The sequence below is a fragment of the Bidens hawaiensis genome, unplaced genomic scaffold, assembly GCF_021521415.1.
Source record: "Bidens hawaiensis isolate Kalapana, Puna unplaced genomic scaffold, B.hawaiensis_p1.1 tig00049928_1, whole genome shotgun sequence".
NCBI classification, from domain to species: domain Eukaryota; kingdom Viridiplantae; phylum Streptophyta; class Magnoliopsida; order Asterales; family Asteraceae; genus Bidens; species Bidens hawaiensis.
Window position 1 is genome coordinate 1 of NW_027506133.1, and position 18,144 is coordinate 18,144.

The window sequence follows — 18,144 nt, forward strand, 5'->3', positions numbered from 1 at the left end:
TTATGGTCGTTAGTTTACGCTTGTTTAAGCTCGTTTGCTTACGTTTGTTAATATATTCATTAATTTTTTTGGCCCATTACAAGTTAGTCTAGTTTTCATAACATTTTTGGCCCAACACATTGCTCTTCACATTACTTTTAACTGGTTTTACCACAGTTATGTTCGTGAACCTTTAGTTTATACTGTTCACGAACACAGACATTTTCATTTTCTTTACGAACAAACACGAACAGGAAATCCTATTTCGTTTAATATCCGTATTTGGCCATTTCTTCGGTTAAAGTAAAGCAAACGACCACAAACATGCTCCATTCGTGTTCGTTGAGTTCATTTACAAGCCTAATGAAATTTGAAAAGCCAATGTCAATTATCATTCATGATCATGCTAGATACCCTACAAGCTTAAACCGATGTTGATTCTTAATATCATTATTGACTTTTAAAATAAAATGATTTAGGAGATTATTATTCTAATGTATTTGAAACATTTTAATGAAGCTCTGAATGTATTTTGCAGAAATGGAGGACAATTATAAGAAGATTCTAGAGCTTCTCAAACAGGAAGATACTGATGAAAGAAACAAACTTGTTGAATTGATTGAAGATTTCCACAAACATCATAGATCAGTTTATGAACGGTATGATCACATCACAGGAGAGTTGAAGGAAAAGATTCATCCTAAAAAAGAAAAAGATTCTTCTTCTGCTTCATCCAGCTCAGATTCCGATTCTGACTCAGATGATGATTCAAACGAAAAGGACAGTAAAAAGGGGAAGTTGAATGCAGTCGACACACTCAAGGAACAACTTCACGAAGCAAACACACATATAGACGAGTTGACGAAAGAGTTGACCGTTGCAACCGAAGAATGCGAAACTGCTGTGAACAAGCAACAAGAAACTGAGAAGATGATTGAAGAGCTAAAAGAGGTTAATGTTCTGTTGGAAGGAGAAAATGAGGGTTTGAAGTCAGAACTTTCTAGAACGGTGGAGAATCTAGAAGCCAATGAGGAAGAAAGAAAAGCTATTTCATTAAAGGGTTCAGTGTTAATAAGTGAGATTAAAATAAATCAAGAAAAAATTGACGAACTTGTGGCTGAATGTAGCAACTTAAAACAGCAACTGGCTGAAAAAGAAAAAGAGCTTCTTGAACATACAGAGCTGCACACTTCACACAAAAGTGAGACAGAAATTAAAATAAGAAGCTTTGAAGAAAATCTTGAATCTTTAAATTCCCAGAAAAGAGAGATTGAGGTTCAGAAAGATGAAGAAATAAAGAGTTTGACCGAGAAAGTCAACACCTTTGAAAAGGAATTGGAATCTTTGAAAGTCAGTAAAGTAGCAGATGAACAGAAATTACTAGAAGAGAAAGAAGTATGCGTTGTTCGGGTGAAAGAATTAGAGGAAGAGGTGAAGTCGTTGCATACACTAAAAGCTGAATTAAATTTAAAAGTCAACGGGAAAAATCAACAACTTGAAGAATTTGTTAATCAGATAGAGAGTTTCAAAGAAGAGATTGCAGAAATGTGCGTTGTTCAAGCAAAGACGGCAGAAGAGAAGGAAGGATACGACTCAAAGGTCAAAGATCTAGAATTGCAGCTTGAATCGGTTAACAGTTTGAAAAACGAATCAGAATCGCAACTTGAGAAAAAGGTTGTTGAGATTTCTGAACAGTTAGCTTTAATTCAAAGCTTGAAAGAAGGACTTGAAAGCAAGTCAAAAGAACTAGAAAAGACAGTGGAAGAGAAGGAAGGCTATGAGTCAAAGGTAAAAGATTTAGAATTGCAGCTCGAATCGTTAAACAGCCTTAAAAACGAAACAGAAAGTCAACTCGAGAAAAAGGGGGTTGAAAATTCAGAGCTCTTAGTTCAGATTCAAAGTCTAAAACAAGAACTTGAAAGTAAGTCAAAAGAACAAGAGAAGATTCTGGAAGAAAAAGAAGCGTACGAGTCGAAGGTTAAAAGTTTGGAATTGCAGCTTGAATCGGTTAACAATCTGAAAACTGAGTCAGAATCACAACTCGAGAAAAAGATTGTTGAGATTTCTGAAATGCTAGTTTTGATTCAAAGTTTAAAAGAAGGACTTGAGAGCAAGTCAAAAGAACAAGAGAAGACAGTGGAAGAGAAGGAGGGATATGAGTCAAAGGTCAAGGATCTAGAATTGCAGCTTGAATCACTGAACAATGCGAAAACCGAAACAGAAACTCAACTTGAGAAAACGAGTCTTGAGAATTCAGAGCTCTTATTTCAGATTCAAAGTTTGAAAGAAGGCTATGAGTTAAATGTCAAAGATCTAGATTTGCAGCTTGAATCAATAAACAACCAGAAAAACGAAACAGAAACGCAACTCGAGAAAAAGGGTGTTGAGATTTCTGAACTTTTGATTCAGATTCAAAGTTTGAAAGAAGAACTTGAAGGCAAGTCAAGAGAACAAGAAAAGACTCTGGAAGAAAAGGAAGTGTGCGAGTCAAAGGTCAAAGATCTGGAATTGCAGCTCGAATCGTTAAATGATTTGAAAACCGAATCAGAATTGCAAGTCGAGAAAAGGGGCCTTGAGATCTCTGAAAATTTAGTTCTGATTCAAAGTTTGAAAGAACAACTTGAAGTTAAGTCAAAAGAACAGGAGAAGACTGTGGAAGAAAAGGAAGGCTATGAGTCGAAGGTCAAAGAACTTGAGTTGCAGCTTGAATCTGTTAACAATCTGAAAACCGAAACAGAATCAGAACTCGAGAAAAAAGTGCTTGAGATTTCTGAACTTTTAGTTCTGATTCAAAGTTTGAAAGAAGGACTTGAAAGCAAGTCAAAAGAACAAGAGAAAACTGTGGAGGAAAAAGAAAGCTACGAGTCAAAAGTCAAAGATCTAGAATTGCAGCTCGATTCCTCAAACAACCTTAAAAACGAGTCTGAATCGCAGCTTGAGAAAAAAGTTGTTGAGATTTCTGAAATTTCAGTTCTGGTTCAAAGTTTGAAAGAAGAACTTGAAAGCAAGTCAAAAGAACATGAGAAAACAGTTGAAGAGAAGGAAGGCTATGAGTCAAAGGCCAAAGATCTAGAATTGAAGCTCGAATCAGTCAACAACCTGAAAAACGAAACAGAAACTCAACTTGAGAAAAAGGGTGTTGAGATTTCTGAGCTATTGGTTCAGATTCAAAGCTTGGAAGAAGAACTTGAGTGCAAGTCAAAAGAACAAGAGAAGACTTTGGAGGAAAAAGAAGGATATGAGTCAAAAGTCAGAGATCTGGAATCACAGCTTGAATCTTTAAACAGCCTCAAAAACGAGTCAACAATGCATCTCGAGAAACGGGGTCTTGAGATTTCCGAACTTGTAATCCTGAGCCAAAGTTTAAAACAAGAACTCGAAAGCAAATCAAACGATCACACAAAGACTATAGAACAGAAAGAAGCCTACGAGTCAAAGGTCAAAGATCTCGAATTGACCATCGAATCCTTAAGCAACTTAAAAAACGAACTCGAAACACAACTCGAGGAAAAGGGAACCGAAATTTCAGAACTCCAAATTCTAATTCAAAATCTAAACGAGCAACTCGAAAGCAAGTCAAAAGATCAAGAGAGAACCTTAGAAGAAAAGAAAGACTATGAACAAAAAGTCAACAATCTAAAGTCAGATCTTGAATCCTTAAACAACCTCAAAGCTGACTTAGAATCTCAACTCGAGAAAAAGTGTACCGAAATTTCAGAACTTGAAATCCTAAGTCAAACTCTGAAACAAGAACTCGAGACCAAGTCAAACGATCATCTAAAAACAGTCGAAGAGAACGAATCCAACGAGTCAAAAGTCAAAGATCTAGAAGAAGCCATAGAAGACCTCAAGGGAGATTTGGAAATCAAGGGAGATGACATCACCACTTTGACCGAAACAGTCAGAAACCTCGAAGTCAAACTCCGTCTCACGAACCAAAAGCTTCGTGTGACCGAGCAAACATTAGGCGAGAAAGAAACCGAGTATGCAAAAAAAGAAGAAAAACTCCATCAAGAAAACAAATCACTCATTGACAAAATCACCAATTACAAAGAAACCGAAGAAAGCGTTAAAAACACTGTCAAACAACAGGTCAACCAGATATCAACCGGAATCGACTCGTTAACTGTAAAATTTGAGGAAGATCATGGACATATTTCAACACAAATATATGAAATCATGAATGAAATCCAAGTTACCAAGATTTCAATGAAGAAGATAAGTTACGAAAAAGATGACTTGCAACAAAAAGTTGGAAAGATGATGATACAGTTGGAGGAAGCTGAAGCATTGAAAAAGTTAGTCAATGAACTTGAAGTCAAAGTTAGTCAAAAGGATGAAAAGATGAAAGAGTTGGAAAAACAGCTTCATGTTAAAGATGTGGGTTTGGTGGATCTCGGTGAGGAAAAACGAGAGGCGATTAGACAACTGTGCATATTGGTTGATTATCAACGCGACCGGTATGATCATCTGCATCAAATGATATCGAAAAGGCAAACCGCGAGGTAAATGAGTAAATTGGTTTTTGATTCTTGAAAAGGTTAATCATCTTTTCTCATTGTATTATTATGACTATTATTGCTACTGGTATTTTTTGTTTGTTTTATGGTATATGATGTTTGTATTGAGTTTAGGAAATTACTTGCTATTTCCTAGTCTTATGTAATTTTTTGTTCATTCAGACAGTAACATTATTATGGACACAGATCGATTGGTCGAATATATATGTTTGTGTTAGCTGTTTAGTGTGTATTTGGTTTTAGTAATATGCTTTTGATATATACTTGTTAGTTATTACATAGTTTCAATTATGGCGTGGCCCGGTTTGGATAAATACCGCTTTTGACTTGACCCAACCCGGAACTGGTTTGAGAAAAATCTCGGCTTGTACATCACTAATTGTAAGTAAGGGACAAGTATGGGCAGACTTAGTATAAACAGCTTTTTTAAATTTTATATGTAATGCGTATTTTGGTATTTCGGTTTTGTGATCACCATATTTTAACTTAGAAAAGATGAGCCTAATTCTATACATGCATTTAAATAACAAAGTGAAGAGAAAAGAAAAAAGTATTGAATTCGACTTGACTCTATATAGTATTTCTTTTTAAATGGTTACCAACCGTTGTATTATAATTTTCATGTCATTGTTACATCAAAAACCGACCGAGAGTGATCACTCTGTGATTTCAATTGATCCAACTAAGTTTTGAGATTGATTGAACAGCCGAACACAATTGATTTCATAGGATATGTTGAATTGAATCGCTTGATCCGACACAATTTATTGATCACTTGATAATTACGGGTTTGTTAATGTGAGTTCATTCAATTCACACTCTTCGCACCAATTGTTATTGGTATTTGATCCGAACCATGTGTTTGTGTATACAATAATTTGTTGTTTCATTTATAAACTATATAGAATAAATTTTATTACGCACTAGTATATTACAATGTATTAAGTGAATTTTATATCAATGGAAAAGATATGGAATGGTGATAGTAACCCTTGAGTGGGTCAACCTCCAAGATTAATAAGAATTGGAAAGACAATGTTTTTGGAACAATTTTCTCTTATATATCAAAATGGAAATTCCTAAAATGCACTTTATTCTTCTAGCTTGAAATAAGGAAACATGGCTTACTGCTACCTACCACTACCTACATGCATGCAGAATTATGGAAACGTGGGATTACTTCCCAAATTAATGCTAGGTGGTGGTTGACTCAGTTACTTGGCTGCCACGAACTAATCCAACAAAGGGGCTGGTGCTTTGATGTCTTCATTGGGCCGGGTTGATGAGGTTTGGGCTTGACCCATTGTTATATGGGCCGTATCAAATGGAGTCATGGACCATATGGTGTCGGGTAAGTGGTAGTGTAGCTGAACTTGGTCCATGGGCCTATTGAACAACGAGTTCGAAACATTTGAATACCCATCCCTTTACTCTATAGTCGGTTTAAGATTACTTTCAAAAATCTTTCATCGGTTTTAGAAGAGACACGGATTGGTAAATCCAATTATTCCATAGCCTAGCCCATTTACTGGATTGTGTATCAGAGTAATATTTATTTATTTTACATATAAAATGCCCAATTATCCGTATACGTAACACGCATGCCTTCGTGCAATGTGTACGTTGTGATCTTTATAATAAGAGAAAATTCTTAACATCTCTCTATTAAAGAGAGAAAGTCTCAAAATGTTTTTACCTTTTTAATATTCCCCAATTCATTTAAAATCAGTTGCGAACACAGGTTTTAAACTAAATTTGTCTTTACAGATGAGCTTTGTTTAAACCAATCAAATGTGTTTCAAATTCGTATTCGTTGATAAATTTTGATCGAAATTTGTCTTGGACAGTCAAACTTAGTTATTCTTTTTTCTTTAACATATAACTATTATAACTAATTTTATTTATATTTAGTTTTTTTTTTAACTTTTAATATATAAGGTTTTACAAAATTTCAAATATACTGTTGAGACATGCTTATTTTTATCTGTGTGCAAATATAAATTTACTCAAACCGAGTCAGGTCAAAACTTGACCCCTCTCAACGTCTTATAATTCAATATAACCTGACTCGATTTTAAGTAAAAAAATTTTATACCGGCACTTTGATAAAAATAAGCATGTTTCAACGGTATACTCAAAATTTAAAGTATGTTTGTTTCATTTCATTTCAGTAGCATTTCATTTGTGAAAAAAAAATAAAATGTCAATGAAAAAGACACAATCAATCACGAAAATAAAAATAAAAAACACACAATGATAAATAGAAGACACAATAATCTTTTACCCTCAACATTGTGTCTTTTTTTTCTTGAGAACGAGTAAAACGGTAAAAACATTTTTGTGTTTTACTTTTTTCGTATTTTTACTAAATTTTGAGTTATGGTTTTTTTATTAATTTTTTTGAGGGTTTTTTATGTGGCTGCAAATCCTTCTCATTTTTGTATTCATTTGTAGAATAACTTGACTCTGGTAATTATAAGTAATTAAAAATCGAGGTTGCATCCATGTTATTAGTCGGCTAATTATGGATGAAATGACAGACAATTAAACATATTAAAATATATATAACTTAAATTCTAATTTAAATTACTTAATTAAATAATTATTCAAATTGCTAAAGACATATATAGCATCCTATGTAGACAAGTTAGTATGGTGCTATGTGTTCATATAGTTTTCTTTTAATAGTATAGTAAAATAAGATTTTTACACCTTCTATCGATATATGTTTACATAAGACGATCACCAACCACCATATCGAACCGCTGCTGCCATAGTAACAACTACGGTGAAGTTGGTTGTTAAGTTTTTCGAACGGAATCCTTCTTTAACCCCAATCAAGGAAAGTCCAAGCGAAAATCTTTGACTACATCCAAAACTGGGACGTTCTTAAAAACTCAAGTACATTAATATGGCAGGTTCTTAAAAACATAAGGACGCAAAGGGAAAAAATAGTTTTTGAATGAAAATAACAAAACTCACAAAAACTTTAGATCCAGAGGAAAATGACAATTGATTTTCTCTTATAAATAAACCTTTTAAATAAGCACCTTTTATAATTATAGCATAAAAAGGTAAAAGAAATCCATAGCAAGATAAAGAACAAAAACTAATTTGAATCGAATAAATGGATATATAAAAAAACTTTAATGACCAAAATGTAACACGAATACTCGGAAGAACCTTTTAAAAGATGCTATCTCCAAGGATTTGGACCTTTTTATAGATGTTGGGGAAGCCCTTCGGGCGGGGGATAAATGGTTATGTGGGAGGTGCATGACGTTGCATGCCCTTAGCAGGGGGGTGCAAGCATGTTGTTGGTGTCTATTCTTTTTTCGTGGATTCTGGAGATGTTGGAGAATTCATCGTTGGGATCCAGAAACCTAATTGTGTGTCTATGGATAGGGACCCAGATCCATCTGTAGGAGTGGTTGGGGATGTATCCCTTTTGAAACGGGTTTTCTCCCTTCCCATTCAAACGGTTAAGAGCATCCCCCCAAGTTGTCGTTTGGCGTTTGCTCAGACTTAGGCATGCTCTTTACGCAAGGTAGTGGATTCACCGGGCTCGATTGAGAATTGGGTCAAATTACTATTGTTGCCGCGTTGTACTTTAAGGGTGGTGAAACCTTCCACTAGGCAGGAACGCAGGTCAGGGAATCGAAAGTCTTTGCAATGTAGTAGCATTCAGTAAGCACTTGCGGTGTGGAAAGATGGATCTGGTTTTGCTGACTTGGTTCTTTCTCTCTTTGATAACGTGGGGGGAAACACTTTTTCTAAAAGAGAGGTGGGAGGGGAGGAGGGTTCTGAAAAAAGCCTCAATATTAAACAATATCTCAGGAAAGTCAGGAATGGTCATTTCATAGCTGCAGTCAAGGTATTATGCTCAAGTGGGGTTGCCCATCTTGGAGTATCAACCATGAAAGCCTTATTGATAAACACCCAGTGGTGTCGCCACCGTCCTTGCCTTCTAGCTCTGTCGCCCTGCCTACTCTCTACGTGGATGGGGACTGTGTGCTTAGATATATCCGATCATTTCCTAAAGGGACCTCATGCGGGAGAGACAGGATGCGGACGCAATACTTGTTGGACGCTCTTAGTGGTGAGGGATCAGTGACTTCCATGGGTCTGCTCTCAGCCATCACTGAAGTCGTCAACTTATGGTTAGGGGGTCTGTGCCCCAAGGTGCTCGCTGAGTTTATTGCTTCGGCCCCCTTACCCCTTTATTAAAGCCGGATAATGGAATTCGGCCCATTGCTGTGGGGGCTATCTGGCGTAGGTTGGTTTTTAAAGCGGCTATGAAGATGGTTGGGAAGGAAATGACTCAGTCTTTAGGGGACTTTCAGTTTGGGGTAGGGACCCCTAATGGGGCAGAGGTGGTGCTTCACAGCGCGAACCGGTTTCTTAACTCCTTTCACGCGGACGGTTCTTTAACTATGCTTACCGTGGACTTCTCCAACGCCTTCAATATGGTCGACCGCACAGCCCTTCTCCGGGAGGTTCATCATCATTGCCCGTCTATCTATCTGTGGGTCCAGTTCCTTTATGCCCAGCCGGTTAGGTTGTACGTTGGTGATGACTGTATAGGGGCTACTACTGGGGTTCAGCAGGGAGACCCCTTGGGCCCCTCCTCTTTGCCTTAGCCTTACACCCTCTTGTTCTCCGGGTACAAAATGACTGTAACCTCCCATTTCATGCTTGGTACTTGGATGATGAGACTATTATTGGTGGTGCCAACGAAGTCGCTAAAGCCCTAGACATTATCAGCTCGGAAGGGTCATCATTGGGGCTTCAACTTAATATTAAGAAAACCGAGGTTTTTTGGCCAACGTGTAATGGAGTGAAAGTTATAGATGGGCTTTTCCCTAGTGAAATTGGTAGACCAGAGAGAGGAGTAAAGCTCCTTGGAGGGGCTGTTAGTCGAGATCCCTACTTTATTAAGGAGTTGGCGAGGCGGAGAGCATCTCGTGCGGTTGATATTATGAAACTTTTACCTTGCCTTAGGGATCCCCAGAGCGAACTCCTCTTGCTTAGGTCTTTCATTGGGGTGGCTATTATTGGTGCGGTATCCTGTTTTGATAAGGGGCTTTGAGAAGCCATCGAAGACATAGTTGTATGTGGAGGCCCGTTCTTTGGTGATCTTCAGTGGCGACTTGCATCTTTACCGATGCGCTTGGGGGGTTTAGGCCTTCTTTCGGCTCTTGATGTTGGGGTTTACGCTTTTGTAGCGTCGAGGGCTCAGTCTTGGAAGCTACATAATCACTTCTTAAGGAATAGCGGAGTTGTCGACCTGGACTCAGACTACGTGCAGGCCCTGGAACGCCTAAATGGCGCTCTCCCAGACTTTGACATTGGCGGTTTCTCTAATAAGGACACCGCCCCACCAAAGCCTCAAAAAACTTTGGCGAATGCCCTTTTGGGCAAAATCGCTCAGAGCCTGAGAGAAGTATTTGGATTGTCCTGTGACACACCGTGAATCAGATCATTACCCGTACAATGCTTAACTATGATTCCTTCACATTAATTCCCATTCGACTAAATATGGCTAAGTTTAATCACAATGAGTCTAGCTCATGCTCTCACGGGCAAGATACATAGTAGCTAAGTAATTTATTATTACTTAAATTATTCAAAATTTTGGATTTTATTCAACGGAGTTCAACGTTGGTAAAAAAAATATAGAATGTTACACGAAACTATATACATAAATTTACAATTTCGTATGTGTTTACGAGATTAAATGCATGCCTTCTAATTGGCTAATTAGGTGTAATAGGGTGTTTGTGTGCGTGTATATATATATATATATTATTTTGGAAAACGTTTGATATATATAGACATACGAGTACACAATGTTAATTATACACTGAGTGCACCTGAACTCGTTAATAAAACAAACGTATAAATATATATAGAATATAATCACACTTGGAGTCTCAAGTAATCTAGATAATTAACCTTAACCTCACCAAATTACATCTAGTTGAATAATAATTAGCTAATAACTAAAGTACATTAACATGCAAACCCAATATTTCCAAAATGCTAACTCAAACCTACGGGTCCCCTGCCCTACCCTTTAACCAGTTTTGAAACAAATGCACACACACGTTCAGTTTCATTCTTATTTGAATTTATAGTTAAACAAAATGCATGAAATCTATTGTGGCTCATAGTAAAATTTTGAGTGAAAGATATCATCATTGCATATCAAATTCATCATCCTCTAAATCTATCAAACTTATTCACCGACCCTTTTCTTTCCCTCACCCTGTCTCTCTGCCGAATCTCAATACCAACCACACAATCTTTGACTTCTCTTTGTTTGTTAACCCTTACACTCCACCTTCACTCCTTTGTCTAGATATATTATTTTTATACAACTTCATATGTAACACATACTTGCTAATACCTTGAAACATCAAAAAGGATGCAAAGTAAACACACACATACACTCAAAACTCTCGTTCTTTGGAGTACCACCATCATCAACCGTCACTTTCCTCCCTCTCTCTCCAGCCCCGTAACATCGCCACCATATAGCATCACCACCTGTAACCGCCAACGGCCACTTCCATCACAACCGACAAACACCTCCACCTTCCAACGATCACCGCGAACCACTATCATCAACCGCCACCCTTTTGTCTCTCTCAAAACCTGTCATGTTTTTCTCTGTTAACCACCACATTTCCTCTCTCTACACCCTCAACATTTCACCAACACCACCGTAACATCATCACTATTGGTGCACCATGCGATTATGGTCTCATACGTACCTGAACCAGGACACCTCTACGGACCCGAACCCGGCCCGAAACAATTTCCGATCTCTTTCGTAAACCAAATGCGCCGGGCCCGTTACCGGTTTTCAATCTAATGAAACCTTAAGTTGGCTGACCGAGCATTATGGAGTGGAAACTAGCTAGTGTATATACGGATTTATTACAAAAATAAACTTATTATATAATTTTGAGTAAGCAAAAATAGATTTTTACGTTGAAATGACATTTATATAGTCTTATAAAGCTTATATATAATTTTGAATAGAACATCAATTTTACGTTTGAACACGGCAAATAATAAGTGTTATTTTTAACGACGGCATCTTGTGTCAGAAGGATAGTTATTACATAAATATATATTTTGGAAAAATATATATGTTAGACGTAAAAATAATAATTATTACGAGTTATACGACCGAAACGGTATATAAAGTCGGTTTAAAGATTTCTAACAAAAATATAAATATATTATGTTTTACTACAAATTTTAATCGCAACTTAACAAATATATCACCAAGAAATAAATATAATTACTATATTTATTAATTACTCAACCAAACAAATCGGTTATATCTAAGGGAAATCGACACTAATAAGACTTGTATTCTTAATATAAAAACTTATTACCAACTGGTCATCAGAAATTAAACGGAACGTTTGGTTGGGGAACAACCGGAACAAATTTATCAAGCGAAACGTTCGGTTGGTGAACGCAGAAGATTCACATACCTATGTAGGAGGAGGACAAAAAGAAACAGGATGCGTTGGACAAGGTTGCACACGTTCAGTTGTTGAAGCTTCATGGTATTTATGTCCTCGCTGTTTTGACAACCAAGTAGTAATCGATCTGACCGAACCAATTCCAATATTAGTAACATCGGTCATAGCTAATGAAATTCCCACAATAGAAAAAATTGCATCAACACTTGAAGTAATTTGTTGAATAGAGCCATTCTCACGCATAAGCACTGAATGACAACCCTCACGAATAGTATCAGATTCGTCAACTGAAGGTGTTGAAAAATGAGTTTTGAGAGGCTCATCAACATCCAGAACGAAATCAGTAGCATATCGATTTTGTTGAACTGATAGGTCACCAATACCAAATTGACGAGTAACGCAAATAATGTGAGTAGAATAATGTATGGGTACAAAATTCATACAGGGATCAAAACCAATTGTTCTCTCTAACCAAGCGGCCCCAAAATTCAAACATGAATCCGATAGAAAATTAGCTAAACTACCAAGAGTACGAGGCTGTGCATAAACAACAGTAATAGTGGTTGGACTAGGAGATATCTGACCATAATTTGCAATCAAACCTGGTTTTCATGTGAAGGAGTGAGTTACTAATGAATCAACAACATCACATACGGTGGTTTCTAACATATTAATCACTTTCGAATCATCTGTCACGACTATATTTATAAATGGTTTACCACTTGCAAGCAAAAAATTATAATCTGATATATTTATTTGAGCACCAATTACTCCTAGTGACTCATGAACATCAATCATTAAGTCATTTTGGATTTCTAATACATCAGGATCCATGGTTTCATGATCTGCATTAACAATATCATTTTTAAGACACCCAGGCATTTCATCAAACACTTGGAGTGCAGAATCTGTGTTGGTGGATTGTAACAGATTCGCATTCTGATCATTCCGTGCAAAACCAAATCGGTGCACAAGAGACTCTGTGAAATCTGACCAATCCGTAAACTGGGAAAAACTAAACCATATTGCTGCCTCATCATGGAAATAAGAAGACACGTAAGGAAACCGATCGGTGTTATGAATCCTATAGTACGTGAAATACCTTTCAGCATATGCGAGCCATTTATCTGGATGTAGACCAGTGAATCGAGGCAAAACTGGTGCCGGATCGTACATACCTATTTCTGGAGCAGACACCACATCATCTTGTAAATCGTTAAGCTCAATTGGAGGTGGAATCGGAAACTGGGCCAATAGATCGTAAATCTCCTGAAGCCTAGCAAATTGAACTTCACGATTTTGAATTTGAGAACCGTGTAAGTAGAACGAAGCATCCTCCAAAGCCATTTGTGTGGAGGACCAATGAAAGCACCAATGAAGTGAACAGTTATTTCGCAACGATAATTAGTAAATCATACTCTTATTGAATTAACCAAATAGCTATTGTCTTAACCGAGAGATTACAAGATAAAGATAGAAAGACCAAAACTAATACAGAACTAGAAGAAGATGGGAGAACAGATTCACAGAGTATGAGATGGGAAGAAGAAGCCAAACATTCTACTTACAATATTCATTCATGCTCTTTTTCTCTTGTTTCCCGGCTTATATGCTTATATCACGCACCAAGGTTTATTGGACCATTGAAATGGGCTGTTGAAATGGGCTTTATGATTGGGCTTAGATGCATTCATAACAGAATGTTCGCATTCGGTACGCGCTGCAGCTGGTCGAGATGAAGATACAGTATTTGTATCTTCTTTGGTACCTCTTCTTGCTGATAAGTCTTTTCATCCTGCAGATATTGATGCATATTCTGTTGCTAGTAGTTTAAGAAATATGTTTAAACATTATCAAGAAAGAATTAATATAGCTGAAGAACAAGTAAAGGATGGTCAATATCAGCCTTTGGTTATTCATTCTCATCATTTACCATCAATTCTTGAAGAAGAACAAGAACCCGATGATTCGGAACAAGATGACTATGAAAGTGATGAGTTTGATGATGTGGATGTTAATATTAATGTGCCACTGCCCACAGTTGAAGATTTGCAGATTACTGGTGACCCTTTTCCTGGAAACACGATTCAAGCGGTAACGGAACGAATCGTTGTCAGTTCGAGTGGGTTCGTTATTTGCAAGACGGGTCGATGAAGTACATAGAAGGCGCCAAACATCCTGCGTATACCGTTATAACGGATGATCTAGATATTTATCTGGCTGTTATTGTGCAGCCACTTGATGACAGGCAACGAAAGGGCGAAGTTGTAAAATGCTTCGCAAATGGTAATAAGAAGATTACTAGAAGAGTTTAACCGAGAAAGTCAACACCTTTGAAAAGGAATTGGAATCTTTGAAAGTCAGTAAAGTAGCAGATGAACAGAAATTACTAGAAGAAAAAGAAGTATACGTTGTTCGGATGAAAGAATTAGAGGAAGAGGTGAAGTCGTTGCATACAATAAAAGCTGAATTAAATTCAGAAGTCAAAGGGAAAAATCAACAACTTGAAGAATTTGTTAATCAGATAGAGAGTTTCAAAGAAGAGATTGCAGAAATGTGCGTTGTTCAAGCAAAGACGGCAGAAGAGAAGGAAGGATACGACTCAAAGGTCAAAGATCTAGAATTGCAGCTTGAATCGGTTAACAGTTTGAAAAACGAATCAGAATCGCAACTTGAGAAAAAGGTTGTTGAGATTTCTGAACAGTTAGCTTTAATTCAAAGCTTGAAAGAAGGACTTGAAAGCAAGTAAAAAAGAACTAGAAAAGACAGTGGAAGAGAAGGAAGGCTATGAGTCAAAGGTAAAAGATTTAGAATTGCAGCTCGAATCGTTAAACAGCCTTAAAAACGAAACAGAAAGTCAACTCGAGAAAAAGGGGGTTGAAAATTCAGAGCTCTTAGTTCAGATTCAAAGTCTAAAACAAGAACTTGAAAGTAAGTCAAAAGAACAAGAGAAGATTCTGGAAGAAAAAGAAGCGTACGAGTCGAAGGTTAAAAGTTTGGAATTGCAGCTTGAATCGGTTAACAATCTGAAAACTGAGTCAGAATCACAACTCGAGAAAAAGATTGTTGAGATTTCTGAAATGCTAGTTTTGATTCAAAGTTTAAAAGAAGGACTTGAGAGCAAGTCAAAAGAACAAGAGAAGACAGTGGAAGAGAAGGAGGGATATGAGTCAAAGGTCAACGATCTAGAATTGCAGCTTGAATCACTGAACAATGCGAAAACCGAAACAGAAACTCAACTTGAGAAAACGAGTCTTGAGAATTCAGAGCTCTTATTTCAGATTCAAAGTTTGAAAGAAGGCTATGAGTTAAATGTCAAAGATCTAGATTTGCAGCTTGAATCAATAAACAACCAGAAAAACGAAACAGAAACGCAACTCGAGAAAAAGGGTGTTGAGATTTCTGAACTTTTGATTCAGATTCAAAGTTTGAAAGAAGAACTTGAAGGCAAGTCAAGAGAACAAGAAAAGACTCTGGAAGAAAAGGAAGTGTGCGAGTCAAAGGTCAAAGATCTGGAATTGCAGCTCGAATCGTTAAATGATTTGAAAACCGAATCAGAATTGCAAGTCGAGAAAAGGGGCCTTGAGATCTCTGAAAATTTAGTTCTGATTCAAAGTTTGAAAGAACAACTTGAAGTTAAGTCAAAAGAACAGGAGAAGACTGTGGAAGAAAAGGAAGGCTATGAGTCGAAGGTCAAAGAACTTGGGTTGCAGCTTGAATCTGTTAACAATCTGAAAACCGAAACAGAATCAGAACTCGAGAAAAAAGTGCTTGAGATTTCTGAACTTTTAGTTCTGATTCAAAGTTTGAAAGAAGGACTTGAAAGCAAGTCAAAAGAACAAGAGAAAACTGTGGAGGAAAAAGAAAGCTACGAGTCAAAAGTCAAAGATCTAGAATTGCAGCTCGATTCCTCAAACAACCTTAAAAACGAGTCTGAATCGCAGCTTGAGAAAAAAGTTGTTGAGATTTCTGAAATTTCAGTTCTGGTTCAAAGTTTGAAAGAAGAACTTGAAAGCAAGTCAAAAGAACATGAGAAAACAGTTGAAGAGAAGGAAGGCTATGAGTCAAAGGCCAAAGATCTAGAATTGAAGCTCGAATCAGTCAACAACCTGAAAAACGAAACAGAAACTCAACTTGAGAAAAAGGGTGTTGAGATTTCTGAGCTATTGGTTCAGATTCAAAGCTTGGAAGAAGAACTTGAGTGCAAGTCAAAAGAACAAGAGAAGATTTTGGAGGAAAACGAAGGATATGAGTCAAAAGTCAAAGATCTGGAATCGCAGCTCGAATTTTTAAACAACCTTAAAAGCGAGTCGACAATGCATCTCGAGAAACGGGGTCTCGAGATTTCCGAACTTGTAATCCTAAGCCAAAGTTTGAAACAAGAACTCGAAAGCAAGTCAAATGATCATACAAAGACTATAGAAGAGAAAGAAGCCTACGAGTCAAAGGTCAAAGATCTCGAATTGGCCATCGAATCCTTAAGCAACTTAAAAAACGAACTCGAAACACAAATCGAAAAAAGGGTACCGAAATTTCAGAACTCCAAATTCTAATTCAAAATCTAAACGAGCAACTCGAAAGCAAGTCAAAAGATCAAGAGAGAACCTTAGAAGAAACGAAAGACTATGAACAAAAAGTCAACGATCTAAAGTCAGATCTTGAATCCTTAAACAACCTCAAAGCTGACTTAGAATCTCAACTCGAGAAAAAGTGTACCGAAATTTCAGAATTTGAAATCCCAAGTCAAACTCTGAAACAAGAACTCGAGACCAAGTCCAATGATCATCTTAAAACAGTGGAAGAGAATGAAGTCAATGAGTCAAAAGTCAAAGATCTTGAAGAAGCCATAGAAGACCTCAAGGGAGATTTGGAAATCAAGGGAGATGACATCACCACTTTGACCGAAACAGTCAGAAACCTCGAAGTCAAACTCCGTCTCACGAACCAAAAGCTTCGTGTGACCGAGCAAACATTAGGTGAGAAAGAAACCGAGTATGCGAAAAAAGAAGAAAAACTGCATCAGGAAATCAAATCACTCATTGACAAAATCACCAATTACAAAGAAACCGAAGAAAGCGTTAAAAACACGGTCAAACAACACGTCAACCAGATATCGACCGAGATCGACTCATTAACTGTAAAATTTGAGGAAGATCATGGACATATTTCAACACAGATATATGAAATCATGAATGAAATCCAAGTTACCAAGATTTCAATGAAGAAGATAAGTTACGAAAAAGATGACTTGCAACAAAAAGTTGGAAAGATGATGATACAGTTGGAGGAAGCTTAAGCATTGAAAAAGTTAGTTAAAGAACTTGAAGTCAAAGTTATTCAAAAGGATGAAAAGATGAAAGAGTTGGAAAACAGCTTCATGTTAAAGATGTAGGTTTGGTGGATCTCGGTGAGGAAAAACGAGAGGCGATTAGACAAGTGTGCATATTGGTTGATTATCAACGCGACCGGTATGATCATCTGCATCAAATGATATCGAAAAGGCAAACCGCGAGGTAAATGGGTAAATTGGTTTTTGATTCTTGAAAAGGTTAATCATCTTTTCTCATTGTATTATTATGATTATTATTGCTACTGGTATTTTTTGTTTGTTTTATGGTATATGATGTTTGTATTGTGTTTAGGAAATTACTTGGTATTTCCTAGTCTTATGTAATTTTTTGTTCATTCAGACAGTAACATTATTTTGGACAGATTGATTGGTCGAATATATATATATATGTTTGTTTTAGCTGTTTAGTGTTTTTTATGGTTTTAGTAATATGCTTTTGATGTGCATATACTTGTTAGTTATTGCATAGTTTGAATTTTGAAAGCTTTGGTGGTTTTGCTTGTTGATGGTTCAATTATGGCGCGGCCAGGTTTGGAAAAATGCCGCTTTTGACTTGACTCAGCCTGGAACTGGTTTTAGAAAAATCTCGGTTTGTACATCACTAATTGTAGGTAAGGGACAAGTATGGGCAGACTTGGTATAAACAGGTTTCTTAAATTTTATATGTAATGCATATTTTGGTATTTCGGTTTTGTGATCACCATTTTTTAACTTAGAAAAGATGAGTCTATACATGCATTTAAAAAACAAAGTGAAGAGAAAAGAAATTAGTATTGAATTCGACTTGACTACA

At 36.8% G+C, this 18,144-nt stretch overlaps 1 protein-coding gene and 1 pseudogene across 1 annotated transcript; both read left to right on the forward strand.

Annotated features, from left to right (window-relative positions):
- The first annotated feature begins 422 nt into the window (after positions 1–422).
- LOC143616838 (uncharacterized) lies at positions 423–4,645 on the forward strand. The gene has a single exon (XM_077089551.1). The coding sequence runs from the start codon at positions 505–507 to the stop codon at positions 4,486–4,488; it is 3,984 nt and encodes a 1,327-aa protein (XP_076945666.1). The 5' UTR covers positions 423–504; the 3' UTR covers positions 4,489–4,645.
- Positions 4,646–13,533: 8,888 nt separating this feature from the next.
- LOC143616833 (uncharacterized) lies at positions 13,534–17,665 on the forward strand (annotated as a pseudogene).
- Positions 17,666–18,144: the final 479 nt, after the last annotated feature.

Excerpts from the sequence above, each read along its gene's own strand:
- LOC143616838 (XM_077089551.1), top strand. The coding sequence starts at position 505 with ATGTATTTTGCAGAAATGGAGGACAATTATAAGAAGATTCTAGAGCTT.